This window comes from Terrapene carolina, unplaced genomic scaffold, assembly GCF_002925995.2.
Source record: "Terrapene carolina triunguis isolate 2854851 unplaced genomic scaffold, T_m_triunguis-2.0 Scaffold85, whole genome shotgun sequence".
Classification (NCBI taxonomy): Eukaryota; Metazoa; Chordata; order Testudines; family Emydidae; genus Terrapene; species Terrapene triunguis.
This window is the reverse complement of record NW_020664436.1, coordinates 17,258,180-17,283,573: the sequence shown is the minus strand read 5'-3', so window position 1 is coordinate 17,283,573 and position 25,394 is coordinate 17,258,180. Positions and strand designations below refer to the sequence as shown.

The 25,394-nt window shown below is 39.3% G+C and overlaps 1 protein-coding gene across 1 annotated transcript in view; it reads left to right on the top strand.

Annotated features, from left to right (window-relative positions):
- Nucleotides 1-25,394, top strand: part of FMN2 (formin 2) — a 219,322-nt gene that overhangs the window by 69,311 nt on the left and 124,617 nt on the right. Inside the window, exons 6-7 of the mRNA XM_026649606.1 lie at nt 6,564-8,224; nt 9,376-9,520. Coding sequence (XP_026505391.1) covers nt 6,564-8,224; nt 9,376-9,520 — 1,806 coding nt within the window. The remainder of the gene's footprint in view (nt 1-6,563; nt 8,225-9,375; nt 9,521-25,394) is intronic.

The window sequence follows — 25,394 nt, the reverse complement described above, 5'->3', positions numbered from 1 at the left end:
CCCTCTGGGATGAAGACTGGTCAACAAAATCACTCCTCTGGTGGTAAAGAACAAAGGTAAATCTCATCTGTGCCAGAGACAGCTTTTTTTGGTGGGGGCAAGCCTGAGACTGTGGAATGACTTCCCTCAGGAGCTAAGGATGGTCACAAACCTCACCACCTTCGGCTCCAAAGGTCAGGTGGATTTCTTTGACCTTGCTTTCTCTAACAAATACATCTATGTTGCTATATTTAGAAACTAAATCCTACCACAACTAAATATTCTAATGTTCTCCCCCTTGGGAGAGGATGAGAGAACAAAACATGACATGCTAGCCTTGTTGCTTAATGTACCACTGGAAGGTGCTCAGATACTAATGTGATGAACATGAGATAAGAACCTACATAGAATAGAGCATTCAGGCAGTGTGGGGCTTATTTTGCTATCACTGTTTAGGGTATAGCACTTGTCAGATGTCACTGAGAATAAATAAATTAAAACTTCTCTCAGTTTGGAAGGCTACATTTTGGTGCTTGTACATACAGCTTCTATCAGACAGCACCATTATATCTCGTCTTACTAAACTAGGGGGAAACAGGCCAAAAAAGAGAGTATATTCTGATTGTTCAACATGTTTCAGAGACAGAAGAATGTAGTAGCAATTCCCTGTACAGCAAACCTCCTTGAAACTCAGGTTTTCATTTGTTACATTTGGGAACTGCAGAGGTCACTCTATTGAGAGCTCCTTGAATTGCATGACTCTGAATTTCTTCACAAGGTTCACACACAGTGGGCAGGGATACTTTCTGTATCCTATATAGGTCCTTTCAGTTCCTATGGTACCTGTTTTTATTCCCACCCTCTTTCAGTACAGGTAAATAATATAGAGAGTCCAGAAAAAGCACTTTTAGTTCTATCTATCTACATAGACCTCTAGTTCTTGCTAGATTTCCCTGTAGTCCTGGGAAAATTAAACTCAATGACATAAATAATGGGGAACTGGAGGGAGAGCCCTACAGTTACAAGTCTGATGAAATGTCTGCTGTCAGGAAACCTTTAAAAATACAGGATTCAAAGCCAAAAAGCACAAAAGAAAAACTATATTACAATTTTATAAGGAATTCATTCAGTCAGCAACATTAGAACCAAAATTATTTTTGAGGAATTCAGTTTTAAATAATTGATTGATCTAACAAGTGAAGTAGCAGAGTAAATCTTCCACTGTTATTAAAACACTTACCTGTGTGCTAGTCTCTGTTTTTCCCAGGAATAACCAAAGCCTGGAGAGTATATTATATTCCTCAGGGTATCTCCCTTCCCAAACCTGTGGAATGCTAATATATGAGGAGAAGAAAGATGATATCTAGAAATTTGAGCAAGACTGGGAATCAGGTTTTCAGACAGTGACTTTTCCTGAAGCCATGGGCAAAGTAGTCAGTTTCTAACTCAGTGTCTACAACTGTAAAATAAGTGTGTGTATATATATATATGTCACAAGGCGAGTAGGAGGATTAATTAGATAATATTTTGTAAAGTGTTCTGAACATGAAAGCAATCCAGTAAATGCCCAGTAGTAGTGTATCTCATTTGATAGCATTCAGCAACTCCAGCTGCAGCACTGGAGACTTCGCTCCTAAAATACCATGTCTCCTTTCTTTATGCTGGGCTGCAGGGCTCTCAGAATAGATGTTAAAACTTGTTAACCTTGGACCATTAGGGATCTGAGAAGTTATCAATTTTTCCTAACTGAAAGTCCTAAAACGTATTGTAACCGTGCGCTGTGCTATACTGTCACAGATAAGCAAGACCTGCAAGCCCGTCTTCTGTTTTGCCTGGAAAAATGTATTATTCTGTGGACAGAATGGTTAAAAAGAGTGCCTTCTTCCTGAAAACCTAGTAGAATCAATACAATAAAGTTTTGGATAAAACCCCAAATGAAAAATGTAGGCTTAGTGTCTAATTATGGATCCCACTCAAAGAGGCAACTTCATCTGGAACACTAACTAACAAATTGCTGAAGATTCTCAGATGTGGACAAATGCAGCTTGGCGGCTTTTAGTCTCTGACACTAGAAACTGTTAATTTCCAAAAGTAGAAAGTAATGTGGCTTTATTCTTGAAGTATTACAGATTATCTTTGTTTTAAGAATGGTAGTTTATTTTCAGAGGCTAAAGGTACATTATTTTCTCTCCCTCCAATTCTATATCTCAGGGAATGTATATTAATGTGCAAACATACTTATTTTCTTCTTCCCTGTTCTTGAATCATACATGCTCAATTTTTCCTGGATAAAGTGAGGCTTAAGCTTCCACCTTTCTTTCTTCCTTTACAGAAAGAAGACTACCTCAAAGTACCCATGTCCTGGGTAAGAAGTCTAAGCAAGACAGAGGTCCCTCAAACATCTTTTAAGCCACACAGTTTTCTGCTGTGGAGTTGTCCTTTGGACTTTAATGTGGACCTTTCTCATGATCAGTCTTTTACCTGGGCAAACCTTTCAGGTTCCTGGGAAGTGACTTTCGTCTGTGTTTACATGTGCAGCAGAAAAATTTCTTCCTTTTCTGTTTCCATGAACGTTACCTATTTTTAAGTTTCATCAACCAATGCTTCTAATCTTTCTTCCCACTGAGGGATATTAAAAGCTTGCTGTGACTTACGCAAATCTTGGTTTAACTTCAAAGTGTCTCATTCAGAACTGTTTGCCAAGGGAAGGCAAACCCAAGGCATGAGGGAAGAACTCGAGTCATTTTGCTGGGGGAAGGAGGGTTAAAAGAGCTTTGGGCTGTCATCTTAATGGGCAAGGTAAAAAAATCTTTATTTACTTCAAACATACAGAAATGGCCTGTTCTAAAAGCAAAGGTAGTTTGATTTAACCTTTCTATGAATTATTGGCTATAGAAATTCATGTAGTTATACTTTAGTTGTACTGAGCAGATCCTGAATTTTTTTTAGCGTAAAGCAAAAGAACTGAAAGGAAGAGATCAATGATCATAACCAGACAAAATATATTGGTATTACAAATTGAGGGCACCCTTTAGGTGCCCCATATTTAAATGATCCCTAAGCATTTGGAATTTTTTGTTAGTATGAATGTTACAAAATTGAAAGATATATGAATGATTCAATGTTTTCTCTCTGGCTGATCTCACAGGAAGAATTCCAGTTTCCCCTAATGAGATTTTTAGATTCTATAAACTAAATAAATCTTTTAAGGACATTCTAGGAGATGTTTCAAAAACGAAATCAGTTTGTATGTGGAAGGTCATTGTCTTGTTTTTCTTGAAACAATCCTTTCATCTCCTGAAAAATGAGAGATGCCTGAAAAAATGAACTGAGGCAAGATGTCCTAGCTTGAGACAAATCTTGGAAAACATTTGGGTGTAAAGTAAATGATTTCAAATGCTATATAATCAGAGCATATAAATACTGTTTTCCCCAATAAATGTAATTGGTATGAGTCTCTTTGGACTCAAATGTTTTCCAAGATTTGTCTCAAGCTAGGACATCTTGCCTCAGTTAATTTTTTTTCAGGTATCTCTGAGACCCTGATAGACTGGAACAGTAAGAACTTGACAAGAAATCCACTCCCTCCTTCCTTATTGTGTAACCTCCTATCTCAAAACACTGCTAAAACAAACTACAAAATGATGGAATGCATTGCTGCTTCACCTTCATGTGAAGATCACCTCCATTGAGCTACCCATTTTTGTTTGCCCTTGGAGTAATTGCTTAACACATCACTTAATTGCCCAATGACCTTTTTTTTTTTTCTTGTTGTTTTTTTTTTAATGTGATCATGAAGCTTTAAAATTCCTCTTTTCTTGCAATAGATTTTCAGCCCCACAGGATGAATTCCATTGTGTAACATTGAGTTCCAGTGCGTTCCTGCAGGTCAAGTGGAATTTTAAGTTTCAAGGACTATATTTTGTTCATGGATATGGTAACATGTTAAACAGCACACTTAAAAGTAGCCCTGTGTCCTGAATTAATATTAACGGTGATGATTCTTCCCCAAGAGATTAATCATTGCCATATTAAATATTCTTAGAGCATTAGCTTCAAATAAAATGGATCAAATTAAACTCTGGTGTAATTCCATTGGCTTAAATAGGTTTGTGGCAGGGATGAAATTTCTCCTTTAGATACAAATTGGAAGGCTATATCTTTAATAAAAATTTATTAGTTAAACATAAAATAAGTTAAAAGTGGCAGCCAGTGAATATTACAATGGCAGAAAATTGATGGTCATATTTCTCAAGTGAATTCTTAAGAGTTGAAGTTTGAATTTTGATAGGTATTTTGTATGTATAAATAGTCCTAGTATGTATATATTTTATGTTTATTTTTGAGAAATTGATCTCTTACAGTAATGTACGTACACCAGAATAATGGGGATGGATGAAGTTTTGTAATATTCTTTTCATCATACTTTCACATTCTAATCCAAACTGTTTGTCCTTTATACTGTATTATAATAAAGTTTTTCAACAAAAATGTTGCTAATAAAATGGATTGAATTTTAATAGGATGCATAATAAAAAAAGGTACCAGCAGAATATCCTGTAACTGAGGCTGAAGCAATAAGCAAAGCTATCTTTTAGCCTTTCTCTCCAGGTTACTGTTTAAAGCACTATGTAGTTATTGGCTGAGCAGTCTGCTCTCCCTCAGATTCAACCCACCTCTAGACAAATATATGGCGACCCAGTCCCTGCTTTAACTTGTTACCTACACATTAAAATCTGATAGGGAGAACCGTTTGCCAGTATTCATAATTTTAGATCCAAATGACTCTTCAGACTTTCTATGAGAACGAGCATTGTAACTTGATGTAAATTGCTTCGAGTAGACAGCAGTCTGAGTTAGTCACTTGTTACTATTTCATTTTAGTGAATGCTTTAGGAGAGCTGGGAAATCCCAACATAAATACATGCCTGAAATGTTGTGTTCAGAAAACAACTCCATGGAAACGATTTTAGTAAGCTATGAATATATATTACTGGTAGTGAGAACTTTGCTTACAACAAAGAAAACTGTTTTTTAAATATTTTCTTGTGCCATAGTATGAGATAACAAACATAATCTTCCTGACTGAAAGACAAATAAAGGCTATTACTCTGTTAGGTATTGGGCATTCATTTACAGATGCTTCTATGGTACTCTTCACCATTGTCTGAGACCAGTAACTCAAACATTCATGGATGAAGCCTGAATTTCACCTGTGAGGTTTAGCATTTTACAGAAGGGAGAGAGAAGGTACAAAGAGGTTGTAACTTGCCCAAGGTCACCAAAGAAATCTGTAGCAGAGGATGGGAAAATACCCCCCACATCTCCTGAATGTGTATAAAACAGACTGTAAACACTATCTACCTTACTAACTCCCTGTTGCATTTAAAAAAAAAATCCTAAACATTTAATGAAGTACAGGAGTGGGAAAAAAAATGCTCAACTTTAGTATTCCTGTTCCCTTAAATCTCTATCTGGGAACATCTGTATTAAAATACTTCAGAATTTCTGATGTATCTATTGCCTGGTTAGTTCCTTGGATTACGGTCCTGATAAAGCACCAGTCATTACCATTCACTATCACTGGGCTATATTATTTCCTTGTGATGCATTTTGATAAAGCACATCTCCATTTAAACAGAACACATTCCATTACTGGTATTTATTTAGGAACATAGGAACTGATATATTGAATAATCCATATATTCCAGTAATCCGTTTCCAACAGCAGCCAGTACCAGATGCTTCAGAGGAAGCTGCAAGAAGCTTCAAAGTTGGCAATTAGGGAATAACCTTCTCCTAAAGGAAACTTCTCCCTAATCCCTTTTGTTAATGGTTGTTTTATGCCCTTAAACATGGTAGTTTTGATGCTTTCTGAACTTGGGGAGAAGTAGTTCTTAATTTGGTCTTATTTCTTGTCATTTTTCTTCCCAATTATGGTGGTTCTAGCTCAAATGCTATGCTGTGTAGCTTACTGTACTCAACATGCAGGACTTTCTGCCATCATAACTTGGCCATGAAAACCAGTATGATTGCATTCTTTTCAAAATTAGTTGCCTATTCTTTTCTTTTATCCATTCTCGGGTGAATAAGGCCTGGCTAGTTTAGCATGTATTCAAATGTAACATTCGGTAGTTCACCCGGTCTATCATGCACAGTAACAGTGAACTAAAGAAATACTTTAAATGTTTTCAATCATTAGTGAAAATTTGTGCAAATTTAAATATTTTACATATATTACATCTAACTGCAAAAAGAGAGTTGCAGTACTTTTAATCCACTGCTCTGTGGTTCTTTGTCCATTTTTGGAAAGCAGTACTATAGACAGGAAAATAACATCACAATATAAAGAACATACATGCTGATGAAGTCATAATAATCACTAATTACAATGTGAGTGCCTAAACTAATTTCCATAGTAGGTTGTATCTGGGGATATGGTGTCTCCGTTCTTACTGAGTGTAGAAGTAAATTGCTTTCTCTAGCTCTGAATGGTGCTAATCCCTATTTAGCTTCACTGCCCATGTGCGCTGATAACCGTTATCTCATCTTTCTGTGTGTTGACTTATCTTTTCTTTTTGAAGGATGATTTTGAGTTGAAATCTGAGGAACGTGCTAATGTAATTCAGCAGCTGGAGCAAACCATTGAGGATCTGAGGACCAAAATTGCAGAACTGGAGAAACAGTTCCCAGCAACAGAGGCACAGATTCTTTTAAGAGACCAAGAGAGTCAGAGTGGACACTCAGTTTGTGGGGAACGTGGTAATGTGGATCTTCAAACAAATGAAGAGAATGTCCTACCGAAAACTGTTTTACAAGTAAAATCAGTACAGACTTCACCAGTAGAAGATTGTTTTATACACTCAAAGCCTTCAGCCAACACACTGCCACAGTCTCCTCCCCACCTGGAAGGAGATAAAATTGAACGGCCATCTCAACAATTGCCAACTCTTGAACTAGATCCCACATATTGTTCTGAAGTATCTTTAATTCTGTCACCAAAATTAATCTCAATGCAGCTGGATGAAAGCCAGTCCACAGAAAGTACATCACAGCCACCTCGTCCAGGACCTGACACGGATCTGTCCTCTTTGTTTGAAGAAGCTACTGTATCGCCAGCTCCCCATCAGTCTCGAAGTACTGAGAGTGTGACTTGCAGTGAATGTTTCCCTTCCGTATCCTCTGAACCCACTTGTAGCATCCCACCCCCACTGCCTGGCACAGAACTATCTATTCCCCTGCCTGGAGCAGGAGGCTCTTCTTTCACATCAAGCTTGCCTGGTGCAGGTGTCCCATCCCCACCACCTTTGCCTGGTTCAGGACCTTTCTTGCCTTTGGCTGGCACAGCAATGCCACCCCTGGGCCCCTCGTTGCCTGGCATAATTATGCCACCTCCTCTACCCCCACCTTTGCCTGATGGAGTGATGCCACTGCCTCCCGCTCCCCCATTTCTTCCATGTGCAGGAATCCTACCTCCAGCCCCTCCTCTGCCTGGGGATGGAATACCTCCAGCCCCTCCTCTGCCTGGGGCCGGAATACCTCCGGCCCCTCCTTTGCCTGGTATGGGAATCCCTCCCCCTCCCCCACCCCCTCCTTTGCCTGGTGCTAGTATCCCATGCCCACCTCCTTTGCTTGGTATGGGAATGCCACCCCCGCCCCCACCTTTGCCTGGTGTAGGTATACTGCCCCATCCCCCACCTCTTCCTGGTATGGGGATGCCACCCCCTCCCCCACCTTTGCCTGGTGTAGATGTAGGAATGCCGCCCCCTCCCCCGCCTTTGCCTGGTGTATGTCTACCACCTCCACCCCCACCTCTTCCTGGTGTAGGAATGCCACCCCCTCCCCCGCCTTTGCCTGGTGTATGTGTACTACCCTCACCTCTTCCTGGTATAAGTGTACCGCCCCCTCCCCCACCTCTTCCTGGTATGGGGATGCCACCCCCTCCCCCACCTTTGCCTGGTGCAGGTGTACCACCCCCTCCCCTGCCTTTAACTGGCATAGGAATGCCACCTCCTGCCCCGCCGCCGCCACCTCCACCTGGGGCAGCTCTTCCACCACCAGCCCAGGGAGGCTTCCTGCCAACTTTTGGCCTTCCACAAGTTTGTGGGGTTCTTCCTCCTCCATTACCAGTCGGTTTATTTGTAATGGGGATGAATCAGGATAAAGGGAGCAGGAAACATGCAATAGAACCTTCTCGACCCATGAAGCCTCTTTATTGGACAAGAATTCAGCTTCATAGTAAAAGGTAAAATATGTATAACGTGAAGATGGAGAATTTGTTTTTGTTCCAAGCCTTTTTCAGTAACATGGGGTGAAATTAACTAAGTGCTTTAGTGTCTTGTAAATGGTTCTTTACAACATACACATTTTCAGTATAATTGCAATTTTAATTGTAACTGGCATTTAAATAAAATGCCAATTGCGTTTAGCATTTTGTATGTTAAAATTAACCTTGAACTGCTTATTACCCATGAAAGCTATTTTACAAAGGTAATAGTTCAATACTGTCCTTATGAACTACAGAGAGCATATTAGTAAGAAGTGCTATTTTTTCCCATTTTTATCTAGAACAGGTACGTGCCGGGGGGGGGGGGGGGGGGGTGGGTATTTTTTTTTGTTTGAGAAATTTTTTAAAGAACCATTTTTTGGATAACTTTGGGCCTCATCCTGTGGACCCTCAGGGTTCTGTGGACCCTCAGCTCTCAATATGGTGATACATGTCAGGCATTTTGTGACTCAAATGTAAGTCGCTTGTCCCTTTTCCCCTTTCCACCAGTACCAAGGTCCTGTCTCAAGCAACTTGCAAACTCAGGTAGTTTATGGTCCTCCAAATGAATCCATGATCTGCGCACACTCACTCCCCATGTCTCCTACCTTATGATGTAAAAGGTCCAATTGCCTGTAACCCTCGTTGCTTGATGCTGCTCTGGCTTACATCAGATTTGTCGTTAATGTATTTTTCTATTTTGTGGAATGCTCATTGTTTATGGAAATACTGATTTCATACTCGTAGGGAAATGTAATATTCTCTCTCCCTGCCTACCACTTCCTCCACCTTCATACTTTTTGCCACTTAATAGTGGGTTTATCTTTTCTCAGCCCAAGCTTATTTCCAGGTCTGGTAGTTTTTTTTAATATACTGAGCTAGTGATAAACCAAACTGTGTGGCATGTGTGAATATAAAGCAGTTTGAAGCATATTGGGGTGTAGAAAAAGGGAAAACTCAATATATAATTAATAAGGACTTTAGATCCAAAATACAGTCTATTAAACTCCTGCTACTCTTGACAGTAGCAATCACTTAAAAATACTATTAATATTATTTTTCTTCATTCCACCATTTGTGACTATATTTAGTTTGACATTGCTCTACATAGGTCTTTTGCTTAACTTTAGAGATTCTAATGCTTCGCTTGTGTGGGAAAAAATTGAAGAGCCTTCCATAGATTATCATGAGTTTGAAGAACTGTTTTCCAAAACAGCTGTTAAAGAGAGGAAGAAACCAATTTCAGACACCATCACAAAGACAAAGGCTAAACAAGTGAGTACTCTTCATTTCCCATGCTTTTGGGTTGGTATCTATCTATGCATACCTGGGCTGCAATAGGAAGCTGTGATGTATGTGTTTGGTTTTTTTTTCCAAAATGTTATTCTACATGCTGTTTAAACAAACACATATATATAAATAAAAGGAGAGTATGGGTAATAATTTTAGAAGCTAGCTACATTTACTAACTTCCTCTATAGTCAAATGAAGCTCTGTCCCTGTATGTATTGCTTTTAAAATCTTTGCATGGTCTCTGGAAGTGGCTAGAACAAACTTAAAATAATAGCCAGAAACAAATATGATTAAACTGTACATTAGAGCTGTAGTTGTTCCAGAGTACAGTTGACAGCTTTGTTTACTTACACACTTGTGAATTACACATACAAATATAAAAGTTAATGGAACTAACATTTCTGACTTCAAAAAACTCAGTGATTTCAAGGTTTAAACTAAGGCCTGGTCTACACTAGGACTTTAATTCGGATTTAGCTGCGTTAATCCGAATTAACCCTTCACCCGTCCACACTACAGAGCCAGTTAATTCGAATTAAAGGGCACTTAAAATCGATTTCTGTACTCCACCTCGACGAGCGGAGTAACGCCTAAATCGATTTTGTTAATTCGAATTAGGGTTAGTGTGGCCGCACACCACCGAATTACTGTGTTTAAGTTAATGGGGTAGTGTGGCCGCACACCACCGAATTAATGTGGTTAAAAACCGAATTAAGGTGCTTAGTGTGGCCGCGCACAATCGAATTTATACAACCTGTTTCCCAAATTCGAATTATCTAAATTCGGATTAATCCTGTAGTGTAGACATACCCTTAGTTATGTTCCTAAAAGCGGGTAGTTCTTCATTTCCATTAAAATAGTGAGTTTCTTAAGAAAAAAAATTCTATTCTAGCAACACAGGTGAAATTTTAAGTATATGTATGTATCTATCTATATATAGCATCTAACATTAATATGTGTGTATGTGTGCACAATATATAGTTCACAATTTGTTCTTAAGTATTTAAAGTGAATATAACGGGTGAAGCTGGTAAGAATTTAGTGACTTATCTGAAAATAAATGCTTGAAAGTTTTTGTCCATCTAGCTTCTTCTACCATAAAAATAAGCATGGTAACTGAGCTTATAGTGTGTGTGTGTGTGTGTGTCTGTTTATATAGTACATGCACATGAATGCATAATAAAAATGGAAAAGCAAAATGGAAAAAAATATATTGATCAAAAAAACTTCTTGAAGTGGAAAGGATTGCAGTAAATTGGGAAAAACCAGGATCATTATAAATGTAAAGATTTTTAAGCAGGTTAAACCTTGATACGTAAGCTATTGCAGCTTTACATCTACATGAGCATAAAGAGAGTTCTGAATAGTTAGTTGTTCAAAATAAATTACCTTCCAATTAGTCTCTCTTTTGTTGTTACTTGTATGATAATCAGACTGACACAGGAATCACACACAGAAACATGTTCTTATTCAGAATTGGAATGAGCAGTTGAAACACTCATTCAAACTTGTCATTGTCTTGTAAGTATGGTGGTGGTTTCTCTATGGTTGTTATGGTTCTCATGTGTCCATATACATGGCAATACAGTACAGGATTTTTCCAAACCCAGACTGCCTTTTATAACAGTCCTCTTCAATATCTCCGTGCCATAGATTTGGCAATGTTTAATGATAATCTTTACACAGACATTATTTGACTAGGTATTGTTCCTTTAGTGCTACATGACATTTAAAAAGTCGGTCTGTCATTTGGCCAGCCATTCAAGCATGCAATATCTTCTAATTGTGCGTCAGCATCCAGGGATGGGGAGCCGCAGAACTGACCGTATAATTGGGATTGTTACATTGAGTAGCCTGTGCAAAGTAGCCTTCTCAAATGACACTGTGCAGCCAGCCTATTTCAGTCTGTGATTTGCACACAGTTCTAATGAAGGTAGCCTGAACAATTTATAGTATTAGGGCCTATGTTGGTCTTATCCTGTCCTCAACATAGTTTTACTTTGTACCCCTTGCCAATTATTATGAGTTTTTCCTCAAATAGTCTGTTAGTACTTCATTAGTGCAACTGACTTAAACACTGGTAAGGCACATGGCCAATTATTTCAGATTTTTTTCCCTGAATGACATGGAGGCTATGCACAAACAAAATATCACAGAAGAACAGAAAAATGAAAAAGTGCAGTGGCTGAAATTTTGTTGAAATAAGACCATTTTTGCTGTACTTTTTTAGAAATTTTTATCTGCCTCATTTATATGTGATACCTAGTTTTATAGATGGTTTATAAAGGTTTGTCTTTCAAGGTGCTTTATAAACCATTCCACTTTCATTGCATGTATATACTGACTGGATAACATGTAGGCATTTTTGGCATCTCATGATTCATTGTAGGAACCAAACTAGTAATGTTCAGAGTAGTGGCAAATATTTATGAAAAATTCCCTAACAATGGCACATATATACAATGGAAGCTCTGTTTTTCTTTAAATCCTTTAAAGTAACTTCAGAATTCTTATGTTCTGGCATCTTCTTGAAAGTTTGATTGCAGTTTCCTACACAGTATGTTTCTGTGTAATAAAGTGGCTGTGCTGTCCATCTGCACAATTTACATTATAAGAAATATAATTTATATAAGTTTATAAGCTTTTAATGTTCTATGACTGTATCAGTGTTTTTTTTTCCTTTGCATTTGGCTTTTTTGACTTTTACAGCAGTTCTTTAACAAAAAAGGGAAGAAAAATGTGTCACTTTGTTCACTGTATGGGGTTTGCCTTTCTTTCCTGTGATCGAATGATTGTATTTGTTGCTCAAAGTGAACATGAGTTCACACGAGCTGAGCCTTACAATGATTTTTATCTCCAGCTAGTGAATGAAATAGCAACACTTCTCTAAGAATACGGGCTTGTCTACACAGAACTTTAGTGCATCGTAGCAAGCCAGGTAGTGGATCTACAGCACACCAGCTTGCCACACAGTAATATCTCATGTGGGTGCTGCTGCAGTGCGCTATAAGTTCTGTAGTTCATGCTAGGGAACTTTTATGTGCACTGTAGCAGTGTCCACATGGGACATTGCTGTGTGGCAAGCCAATGCACTGTAGATTCAGACTTTGGCTTGCCATGCACTATTGTCCTATGTGGTTATGTCCACATGTGCAACATAAACAGAATAAATAAATGAAGTGGTGTGAAAAGGGAAATTAAATAATTCAATAGAAAGGTTGTGGGGTTCATACAGACAAAGTTTCTCTTTATTTAGCCAACAGGCACTCTGATACTATGGCAATCAGCATCATGTGGTGGATTCTGGCATCCTAACAACAGAATCCTTGGGTTTGTGGCTTGAAGTTTTTTCAATTTCTGCTCAAGTCCATAGTGAAAGCTCACGTTTCCCAGTTTAGCAGGCAGGATCTGATTCCTCATTCTTGTTGAGTGCCCTCCATCTTAGAACGCCACTTGCCATGCTGGCTATTTTTTTTTTTCACCTGCATTTGCTTATAAAGTGATTCTTTAAGGACTTCTTGTAACTGTACCCCTCTAATGCAGCTTGGTAGGCTTACAGATCCTTCAATCATGTGATGTCCATATGACATCTATATTTAAAAGTGGCCTTCTTGGTGATGGTGGCCTCTGTCAGGTGTGTGTGAGTCAACTTCAAGCTTTTATGGCTTACCCCCCTTCCAATGTCTTTGTAAAGGCAAGGTAGTTTTTATTATCTTTTCTGAATATCTTGCTGAAAGTCTAATTTTTATCTAAATCTCCAGTTCTCCTCTCCAGACCCCATGACTCTGCTGGGCTTTACTCCACAAACTTATTGTAAGCATGTGGCTATTTCCTGGGTAGACTGGATAGCTTAGGTCTTTCTGGAAGTCCATCTAGTTTGTTGTATTTGGAGAAATTTTCTCCTTTGGATGTTCTGTACAGATGCTACTAAAATGGCCTGCTCTTTATACTCATAGTTGATAACTGAAGGTTTGATTTCAGATATCGGGGGGGGGGGGGGGCATAAAGCCCATTGTACCAGGAATATGGTACTAGACTCACTGTTTGCTCCACATTCTCATTCACCCCTCCATCATAACTCCTGCTCTATCCACAGGCACTCCCTGCACATGCACACACGTTCCCCAGACCAGCTGCCCCACTTCAGCTAGCAGCAAGATGAGATGCCATTGTTTGCTAATTAATCATCATATATTTGGAATTAATCTCCAGGAAAGAGGATCTGTGGAGGCAATTAAGTAAGCGTGAAAATTAAATACTTACAAGTAAATGGAGAACTAGAAATACATTGTCTTCATAGATTTTTACTTGCCTTCCCTGCGTCTTTGAAGTCTGTGGCTTATGAGCCTTTATTTTCTCAGTTCCTATATGCCTTTCCAAAAAAATCTTTAATGAGCTTGATGTCAAGTTACATGTGCAATTACACGTGATGCCGTCACCTGCCCTCCCACAACGCGCACACCGCCACCCATCTTCAGGGGCCAATGTCTCCTGATGATTCTGAGGTCTGCAAAGCATTGACCTGAAGTGAAGATGTGAAGACGCAAGGGCATGAGACTTCATGGTTGTCATAAACATACAGCTAAGGGTAGCATAAAATCCGTCTTTACCCTGTAAAGGGTTAATTCCTCTTTTACCTGTAAAGGTTAAGAAGCTCAGATAACCTGGGTGGCACCTGACCAAAAGGACCAATAAGGGGAGAAGATACTTTCAAATCTGTGGGAGAAGATTTTCGGTCTATGTCTCTCGGAGCCAGCCAGGAAACAGAACAGGGAAATTACATCTGCTTAAGCATATCTGAACTAAGCATCTAGTATTGCAGAAATAGTAAGTAATAGGAAATAAATGTGTTAGGTTAACTTTTGTTTTAGCTTGTGAATTTTCCCTGTGCTAAGAGGGAGGTTTATCCCTGTTTTTGTAACTTTAAAGTTTTGCCTAAAGGGGAAATCCTCTTTTTTTTTTTTTTTTTGTCTTTTGTTATTCTGTAAAGTACTTACCATCCTGATTTTACAGAGGTGATTCTTTTACCTTTTCTTTAATTACAATTCTTCTTTTAAGAACCTGATTGATTTTTCATTGTTCTTAAGATCCAAGGGTTTAGGTTGGTGTTCACCTGTACCAATTGGTGAGGATATTATTCTCAAGCCTCCCCAGGAAAGGGGATGTAGGGGCTTGGGGGGATATTTGGGGAAGGTAGGGCTCCAAGTGGCCCTCCCTGAATGTTTGTTTAAATCACTTGGTTGTGGCAGCGATACTAAGGCAAGGAAGGAATTTGTGCCTTGGGGAAGTTTTTAACCTAAGCTGGTAAAAATAAGCTTAGGGGGTCTTTCATGTGGGTCCCCACATCTGTACCCCAGAGTTCAGAGGAAGGAACCCTGGCAATGGTCCTGAGCAACTCTGCAAGATGCTGCATGTCAATAGGAGTTCAGTGAGCTCAGCATCTTCAAGATTCAGCCACTAGAGCACTCCACTTAATCATAAGTAACTTAATTTTCACTATAGTCCTATAAACGTGTTCTACATTTCAAACAATGATTTTTTTTCATTTGCTGCAGACTTAACAGAATGTATTTGTTGGGATCAAAATACAATATTTCAACATCAGAATTATATAAAAGTAAAACAATCACACTTTGGTTATGAATTGTAGAATCTACAATATATACTCTGACAGATATGCAAGGTTGCATTATGTGCAATGTTTTTCTGTTTATAGTGAAATGAGTCAGTGTTCACCTTCCAGGTTTTTAATATGTCATATTCAATTGCTTCATGGTGTCAGGGTCTTAAATATGTGAAAAACCAAGTGGATTCTTGCTGCTTTTGACACTGAAAAAATCAGATGGTGTTATTATTGGAACCATGTACATATAGTAACTCGGCATGAAGAGAAGTGAGTACAAAATTATACCTGATGCCTGCCCTGTGAAATGTTACTTTGTTTACATTTTATGGGGTTTGGCAATGCAAACCTCTGTAAACAATAAAAATGATGGCTATTAAGTTCTATGTGGCAGACAAATAGTGGTTAAACAGAGACAGACAGTAGTTGTGGTTAAACATTAGTGGATGTGGCTTTCAATGACTGACAGAATTTGTTTTCCTTCCAATGTCAAGAATTTTCTTATATTGTTATCAATTATGCTTCAAGTAGTCCCTGAACATTTTGAAAGGATTCCCAAAGAACATGCTGCCTGCGCACAGAAGTTAACAAGATTGAACTTAAGAATGTGTTTCAATTTAGAACCAACAATTTGTGTTGCCATTTCAACACGATACAAAAGTATCCCCTTAAGTGTTACTTCTGTTGTATTTATCAGATTAATGTGGTGCTGCTGCCCCTCCAGCTTCCCCCACCTGAAAATGCCATTATAGATAGGTTGATTTGTTGAACTTCTGTCTCTGGAAATATCAAACTGATAGCTAAATCTGCTGCTTATTATGCAGAGGAGGCAACAGAAGCCTGCATTAGAAGTAGCAATTGCTGAAGATGTAAATGTAAAATGTTCATATTGATAAACAGACAAGGGGGTGAGGTAATATCTTTTATTGGACCAACTTCTGTTGGTGAAAGAGACAAGCTTAAAAGCTGCACAGCTCTTCCACAATAACACTGCAAACAGCTTATCATTTAGGTTTCATAAAATATTAAACCAATAGAGATTTGAAATGGATAGACTTTAAAAACCTATTCTATGCACACATCCTCAGTAAATTTGAATGCGAGTTCATTTTTAATACTTTTTAAATTATACCATAGTAAACATTTGGATAATGAAGTTCATCCGTGCTCTGCAGAAGAAGCCATTATTGTGAGAAGGCATAGCCATACTTCCACAAGAGTGTTTTATAGGAAGCACCTTTAAACTGTTTCTGACTTACATGGATTTTCTGATAGATATTGGCATTTGTAAAGATTCTACAATTAGTGTTTCTGTAGTGTTTTTTATGGTGATCTGTTATACAAAGTAGATGTGTTTTGTACCCTATTGATCTATGGAAAATACCTTTTCGTTTTTCCTTCTGGATTTTGAAATACATATTATTTGTGTGTTTATGCAGTACATTGAATAGCAGTGCTAATAATGTTCTTATTTGCAGAAAAATTTTATTTGTGGAAACTGATTTATTTTTCTATGAGGATGCTTATACGTGCTTAGTTGTGGGTTGATTATATCTGCTACATGTAAAACATTGGCTACATTTGGAATAGTTTTGGAAAAAAGCTGTCCAAATAACTTTCATGCAGTGTTGTGGTAGCTGTGGTAGTCCCAGGCTATCTTGTATTGGACCAACATCTGTTGGTGAGAAAGACAAGCTTACACAGAGCTCTTCTTCAGGCCTGGGAAACTAATGCTATATCTACACTCGCACTTTTGTTGGTTAAACTTTTTTCAGTCAGAAGTGTGAGTCCACCCCCGTGAGTGACATAAATTACACTAGTATAAGCGCTAGTGTGCATAGCACTGTGTCAGTGGGACGCAACTTACTCTGCTGCAGCGTTGTAAGTGTAGACATGTCCTAACTCAGAGAGACATGGCTAAATACAAGATGTAACGGATTGTTTAGCATAAAGAGTTAACACATATTTCAAGGGATTATTCCTGGTGAAGTGGCCCATTAACACCTCTCTAGTCATAAGGGGGAAAGGAAGTATGGGGGAGAAAGCAGCTGGTGGGGAGGGCGGTTAGTGCGTTAAGATTTTTGTAACAAGCCATAAATCCAGTGTGTCTATTCAGTCCATGATTTTTAGTATCTAGCAAAGTTATGAATTTAAGCACCCAGGCTCGTTTTTAAAAAATGTTGTGCAGGTTTCCTTTGAGGATGAGGACTGATAGATCAGATATAGAGTGATTGCTTTGTGAAAAGTGTCCACTCACAGGTGATAGGGTGTTTTTGTCTCATATAATTTTTTTGTGAGCTCATTCAAGAGCGCAGTGATTGTCCGGTTTCACCCACATAGTTTTCATTGGACATTTAGTGCACTGGATGAGTTTCACACATGTTGTGATAGGCATGTGTAGGACCTATGGATCTTGAAAGGTGTGTTGTGAGGGGGTGCTGATCATTGTAGCAGTGTAGGTATGTCTGCAGGTTTTGCATCTGTTGGTCTGGCAGGGTCTGGTGCCGCTTTGAGTTGATGTTCCCTAGTCTGTGAGGAGCTTGCTTCTGATGATGAGCTTGGAGAGGTGGGACATTATTTGAAGGCCAGAAGAGGGAGTTCAGGAAAGATTTCAGGATGCGGTTCCCACTGAGTATGGGTTGTAGATGTTCAATTATACCCATATGGGTTCTAGTGTGGAATGGTAGGTGACAAGTAGGGATGTGTGGTTGGTTGGGGTTTTATTTCTGAATTGAAGCAGGTTTTCTCACAGTATTTGGATTGTCCATTCTGTGGACTTTCTCCTCAGAGCATATATCATATTGCCTTGCTGTCGATAGCATATTTCTTAGTGTGTTTGGGGTGGTCACTGGATCTATAAAGGTAGTTGTGGGTTTCTTGTATATAGTTATCAGTAGGGTTTCACTGTTGAAGCTCATTGTGGTGTCCTGGAAGTTGATGCTGGTGTGGGAGTATTACAGAAAGTGTTTTAAGGAGTGGTGGTGGTGGTTGAAATTGTGGTGGAAATCTATGAGGGAGTTGCCAGAGGATGAAAATATCATCAATATATTTCAGTATACCATCTGGTTTGATGGTTTGGTCCAGAAATTCTTCTTCTTGGTGGCCCATGAAGAGGTGGGAGTATTGGGGAGCCATCCTAGTACCCATAGCTGTTCCCATGATTTGGACAATGCTTATTGTTGAATGTAAAATTGTTATGGGTGAGGATGAAATAGATGAGTTCGGTAATGTATTTGGGATGGGTATCTGAGGGTTCTCCATTGTCTTGTAAATATATGAGGCAGGGAGCTATGCCTTCATTGTGAGGGGTGGTCGTATACAGGGAAGTGACGTCTATGGTGGCAAGGATGGTGTTCTGAGGGAGGTTGTAAATGTTCTGGAGTTTGTAGAAGAAGCTGGCCCTTTGTGTGGTGAGTGCTTTGAGGATGGTTTCTGCAAGTCTAGATCAGTGATTACCAACCTGTTGATCGCAATCGACTGGTCAATCCTGGAGACTCTCCCAGTAAATCGCAATCTCTGGCTGCAGCGGTGCAGTGGGGCTGCCTGCTGCGGCCCCACGCCGCTCCCGGAAGCGGCCAGCATGTTCCCGTGGTCCTGCGGTGTGGGGAGGGGTCTCCACGTGCTGCTCCTGCCTGAAAGCACCACCCTCGCAGCTCCCATTGGCTGGGAATGGGGAGCTGTGGCCAATGGGAGCTGTGAAGGCAGTGTCTGCAGAGAGGGGCAGTGTGCGGAGCCATGTGCCCCCCCAGGGGCTGCAGGGGCTCATTGGCCCCTTCCAGGTGCAGCGTCGCCATATGGTGCATTACTTGCTGGCAGGGTGGCCCGGCTCGTGATGGGGAGGAGGTGCCGATGTGCCTGAGTGGGACCAGGGCAGGCAGGGAGCCTGCCTTAGCCCCACTGCGCCACTGACCGGGAGCTGCCTGAGGTGAGTGAGTGAGGATGGGGTAGAGTGAGCGACAGAGAGCGGGGGGATGGAGTGAGTGGGGCAGGGCTTTGGGGAAGGGGTGGGGGCTCGGGGAAGGGGCAGGGTAGATCCTGGGTTGCCCTTAAATTCAAAAAATGATCTTGGGCGAAAAAAGGTTGGAGAACACTGGTCTAGATATTCCTTCAATAAGAGTGCTGTGACCAGTATGGTAGGTCTGCTTGGGTTATCTTGTTTGGGTATCTTGGGAAGCATGAAGAAGGTCCTTGGGGTGGGTTTTTGGGGGATGAGTTTGTAGAATTTCGCTTGGAGTTTTTTGGGGAAGGATTTGATGATAGCCTTAAATTCCTCAGTAAATTGTGGTATGCAGTGTTCTTTGAGTTCTCTATAGTAGGAGGTGTCGGCGAGTTGTCTGTTGTCCTCATTAATGTAGTAGGATGAGGATTCTCAGCTGTTGTAAATCAGTGAAGCTTCACTGAATTTGTCTTCAAAGAAAGCCCCCCATGGGTGGCCAAGCTAGTGTCAGTTATTAAGATTTCCTGGCTCTTTACATTATAAAACCCTGTTTTCATTTGCTTTTGGCATTGCCAGTGGTTCAGGCAGACATTCCCCATGCTAGGTGTCAGCCTCAGGCTGAATAATTTTGGATTAATATTGCCATGTTAAAAAAAAAAATAAAACTCTTTCCTTGAGAAACTTTAGTGCCTCTGTGCTTTGGAGCAGAGACTTTGAAATTTGGCAGAGTGTCACCTTGCTGTCAAGGATGTCCCATTTGTAGCCTGTCCCTATGAAATTTTCCACACATTTGGCCAAGTTATGAGCCACTACAAATCTGTTTTCATATGCTCCGTACAACTTTGTATTTTGTAGTTTAAATGTTCCAACCCTTCAGTGATAGTAATAAGTGATTTTTTTCCAGAAAAATAATAGAGTTTAAACTTTTTAGTTCAGTGATACTTAGAGTAGGTCAAATTATAAAATGGCTACAATTTCTTCCCACACACAACACTCATTTCCCTATCAAGTGGTTTAAAATTTTGTCACCCCAAAACATGAAGGTTTAGTGCAATGTTATTTGATGGTTTCATACAATCACAGTTAAATGTCTGACATCTATCATCAATGACATTTATATAAAACTTGCTCATTTTATGTCAAATCATTAGTTTTTATATCTGAGCGCCATATGATCTCTGATTTAATTTAATTTTGTTCTTCACACTCCAAAATCCTGTGAAAGTAGAAAAGTGATTTTGCTTAGTATGAATAGAACAGAATCAAATGTAGATTTTTCTTTATAGCTATTTTAGCTCTGAAGTGCTGACTTCAGTAAAACATAAAGGAGTTTTAATAACCAAACTGAGCAGTGATAACTGGAAAGACACATAGGGAGTGAATAAGTTGAGTAAAAGGCACAATCTTTATAGACTCTCTTCTGTCACCACATACCTTGTACTTAAAGGAAAGGCCCTAAAGCTTTTTCTCTCTGTCAGGTGAGACATTTCCTGTTTTTAAATGGATCTAAGATCTCTTATTTGAGATCATAGCAGTTTCTCTCCTTTGCTTTTCCACTTTCCTTTGTCAATCTCCCTGAAGTTCAGAGATAATTTGTAATAAAGTAACTTCAGAATGAGCATAATTTTTAACAAATTGAGGCATGCAATGGTGCATTCAAAATGAATGAGCAAATGTATGCCGAATTTGTGTGTACAGTGACTAAGATTGTTTGTACCAGTTAGGTAACCACACATGCAGATGGCCTGGTAAGTGCATTGCATGAGAAGTTTGAAAATTGTGGGTTTTATACCAAATTTTTACAAAGTGTAAGTTTGATGAAAGACTATGTTGTGCCTTATGAAAGTCAATGGGATTATGCTCGTAACTCACTTAGAAACTTTTAAAATCTCCCTATAGTTTCCTAAATAGGGACTGGAGAGCCTAACCCGAGTCACCCCTTTTTGAAAATCATAGCTGTGGTCCTCAAGAAATAATGAGGGGAAAAAAGCCAGTTGTTGTGGATAACGATGAGCTAAACTGGCAGAGATGCTCAGGTCTGGCGGTTTGTGGGGGAGCCCTGTGTTTTGTTTTAAAACCAGGGAGTTGAAACGTTTCTATGTATTTTCCCTCTGCAGTTTTAAAATTTGAATCCATGATTGCTTCTAATTAGAGGAACATTTTAGTCTATTGTTCTGTCTCCTGTTGAAGAACATGATGCTTATTTTACTTATTACTGTGTATCTGAATCTAAACAATCTGAGTAATTTTTCATCTAATGTCATAACAGAGAGTCATTAACTAGAGCAGCAATCTATTATTGGAGGATTACCTCTATAATAACACATGAGTGGTATTTGTTTCAACCAACAACATATAAATCTATGCTATTTTAATGGTAAAACTGTGTGAAAGAATATGAACAATTTCTTATACATAGGGTTGAAAGCTTATGAGTTATGAATGCTGAATAGTGAGGAAGGTGGGAAAGAATGAAAGATAAGCTAAAGAGTTAGCCCGGACCTAATTTTCAAACAAAAGTTGCAGGATTATGAAGTAGGCATAAAAGGCTGGCTAGCAGTTTGCATTAAAGGTATTGTGCTAATTTATACAATGTGACAACAACTGGTGGATGGCATCTTTATAGAGGAGGAGAGTTTTGAAATTTCTAGTTTGTATTGATGTAAAGAAGAATCTTGAATTGGCGAATGGAGCAGAGCTGATTGGATAGGAGGTCCCAGTCAAGAAACATACATATATATATATAAGGGGGAGAATGGAGTTCAAAGCCAGAGCCTAGCCAGAACCAACCTTCCCTGGAGCATTAGACTTCAGTCTGGTCAGCATTCATGAAGGTACTAGTGGCCCCCATGTGACGTGGGCCCCCTGTGATATGGGTGGCTTTGTTAAACACTTTGCCATGAAGATATGTATTAAACATTTGGGGCCGCGCACACTACTTTTTAAGACTAGTAGAAAATGTTGGGGATCTTGCTATATCACAGCATTGCCACTCATGTGCTACAGCTCCTTTTCCCTTTACCTTAACACCGTCAATACAAACTAGAGATTGGTTCTGAATATTTCCTGGGAAACCTGGTGATGGTGACAATAAAATGTCATCCTCAAGTCTGTGGGGAGGGTATAAAAAGTGAAAGAAGACATGGAGGCTTCAATACACTGTTGTAGCCGTTCTTTATGATTGGAATAGACTGGAGTCTATCTAAGAGAAGTTGGCATCTGACTCATCACAAATTTCTTCAACTTGTTCCAAAGGCCCCTTCTCCTGACCCAGATTCATTGCCACCAAAAGTATGTAAGTAAATAACCCATTTGACCAGTGCAGTAATACAGCCCCAAAATAACAGCTGGTGATTACATACAGTTCAGTCAACTCACTTAGCCAGTGCATCTTCAGAGTCAATGAGCATGATCATTGGCTGTTAGTCTTGAGCCAGCTCCAGTGCATTTCATTGAATGCTGGAGCTGTGACACTTCTCCTTGCTTCCACTCCTTAACAGCTGAGTGGCTGTTGTTGGATATTTTTGGCATTAGCAGTCAGAACTGGCTTCCTATGCTAAAAATGTTGCAGCAAGAATGTGAAGCTACCAGCATTGATGTCCTTCCTGATCAGTATTTTACTCCAGCCTTACTTTTAGGATTGCCTTAACCCCTTTCTATTGTAAAGAAGCCACTGGATGTCCTCAGTCCCTAAATGTGATGATAAATCTTGAGTCTTTATAGGAAACATGTACAATTCCATTTGGTATTATTTGTAGGGACCTATACACTTCCACCAGAAATTTGTTACCTTTAGACTGTTAATAATAAAGTATGTCTACACTGTAGTTAGAAACTTGCGGCTGGCCTGTGCCAGCTGGCTTGGGCTCATGGGGCTCTTGCTAAGGGGCTGTTTAAGTGTGATGTAGATGTTTAGGCCTGGGTTGGAGCCTCATGACCCAAGTCACCAGCCACAGGTCTAAGTGCAGTGTAGACCCTAAAAGGCTTTAGTTCCTGCCCAGTGAAGGGGATACAGGCTGATTAGTGCTTTATTGCTTTGATCTGGTCTTTCAAGTTCTTGTTTGGAAACTTAAGGTTTTTGCATATTCCGTACAAATCTTATAATAGATTCTAGGTTTTGTACAGCTGAGTTGCATGTGTGTGATTTATTTTTTGTTTAAGAATTAATTAGTAGTTTTCCTTACCAACAAGAACCATGGGACATTTTGGTTAATATTAACAGTTAAAATATGAACCAGAAAGTGAGAATTCTTGCAAAACTCTCCTGCATTATCTGTCAGGAACTCGCAGCCCCACCGCCCAGAGCTCTGGTGGCATGGCAAGCTGAGGCTGTGGGGGAGGGAGGACAGCAGGGGAGGGGCTAGGGGCTAGCTTCCCCGGCCGGGAGCTCAAGGGCGAGGCAGGACGGTCCGGCCCGCGGGCCATAGTTTGCCCACCTCTGCTGTAGCCAGTAGGCCTAGACTGCTCAGCAAATGATTTTATTTTAAATTGTGGGAATTGCTTTAGGCACATATGCTAATATTCATGTTTTGTTAATTAGTATTGTATCATTACAGCCACTGTATTGGAGGAAACATTGAAAGAAAAAGGAAACAGGAAACTTAGGTATTCATGCAATTTTCTGTGGATTGAATTAAAACTAAAGTTAAGATGCCTATAAAAATCAAAATGAAATAACCTACTTTTTAAATGTAACTAGCTAAAAAGTGGCAATTACTATGTCACAACCTTCTTTTCAATCACTTTTCTATACACTTTGTTCGCAGGCCCAGAAATGATAGATCTTACTCTTCACTTCAATATTTCTTTGGATACACTTCTTATAACTCAGAATTCTGGCCCCAGAGGTCCAATATATTCCTAGTTCACATCATATACGTAGGCAATGTCTTTCCCTATTTGGTTACAGTGAAAAGTTATGATACTTAATAAACAGTAATTGTTCTCTCTTCCATTAGTTCACTCTATAACAAGTTCCGGAGCTTTGACCTAACTAGTTTACTTTCAATTGCTTTATCCTTTTGTTTTTTTGAGACTATTTCTCCCTAAAGTATTTCCACTTCCATTTTCATTAGTTCAGTTTCCTGTTTGGGGCAATTATCTTGCCTTCTGCAGATTCTGGTTCAAACAAAACACAAGAAGGACCTCTTTCTTCTGTAGCTGACCACAGCAGGCTTAGTCTGTCACAATTATACTCCTGTGGGATGCTCTACTCTTGGGATTCAAAGCAGTGGAAAATATTTCAGTTCCACCCCATCTCCAGAGTTCAATTCATTTCTATTAATATGTATAATTTTTACAGTGAAACTTCTAAAGATTTATTAGTTGGCATAGGCGGGGATTTCCTGCTCCTAGAAGAAAGAGTGCTGTAGTCTATAGCAAAATGCTTCATGGTTTTTCCAGTACTGCACAGTCTTTGGAGACGTATAAGTGACAACAGTATAATAATGCTTTTTCTCTATGTAATTGCTTACTTCCCTCATGATGCCAAGATTTCTATTAGTGGCAATATAATGGCTGGAAAGATTGAAGCCACAGCCTGATGACAAAGAGTTGTTTTATTTTGTAGACAGACATAGATGGTCTTAAAATATGTTGTTAGTTACAATTAATAGCTTCTCTCCACTGCAAGAAACCCCTTACAGATTGTTTCTCTGCCTAGATTTGTCTTAAGAGGTTGAGGTTTACCTGATATTTAGACATTCTAGTTTGAAAGAGAGAGAGTACTATGAGCTCCTTCGATGAAAGATCCAGATTAATCTAATTGTTTTTCTTACTTATGAGTCCAAGTGCTATCCTTTAATTCTGAAATCTGCATTTGACATCCATGTTCAGTAGCTTTTTCGGTCCATTTGATTTTTATGTTTTGAGATTCCTTAATGATTTTTTTGTCAAATTGTATCTTGAGTTTAGGGTTGTTTTTTTGTTTAAATTCATAAGCAAAAGTTAACATATTTGGTTTCTGGCTTGCTACTTTTTCAGTTCATCAGCAAGATACAGTATTTTCATTTCACTGGCTAATTAGAAGAAGGGAGGTGTAGAGAAAGCAAGACAAAATATAAGCTGACACAGTGAAGACTTTAACTTTTATGAGACAATGTAAGAAGCTAGGCTGTAAAAGCCTGACTCTGGGAGTTCCTCTAGCTTCCTTATTCTAGCCAGACTGTCCACTACATTCTAAGTCATGCTCTTGTATTTCCCATTAGCCTCTCTTTATACATCAAACTAAAAACCTATATTCACTTGTATGAAATCCTGAAGGAATCAGACTTAGTAGTGGTCTGATGGAAAACACC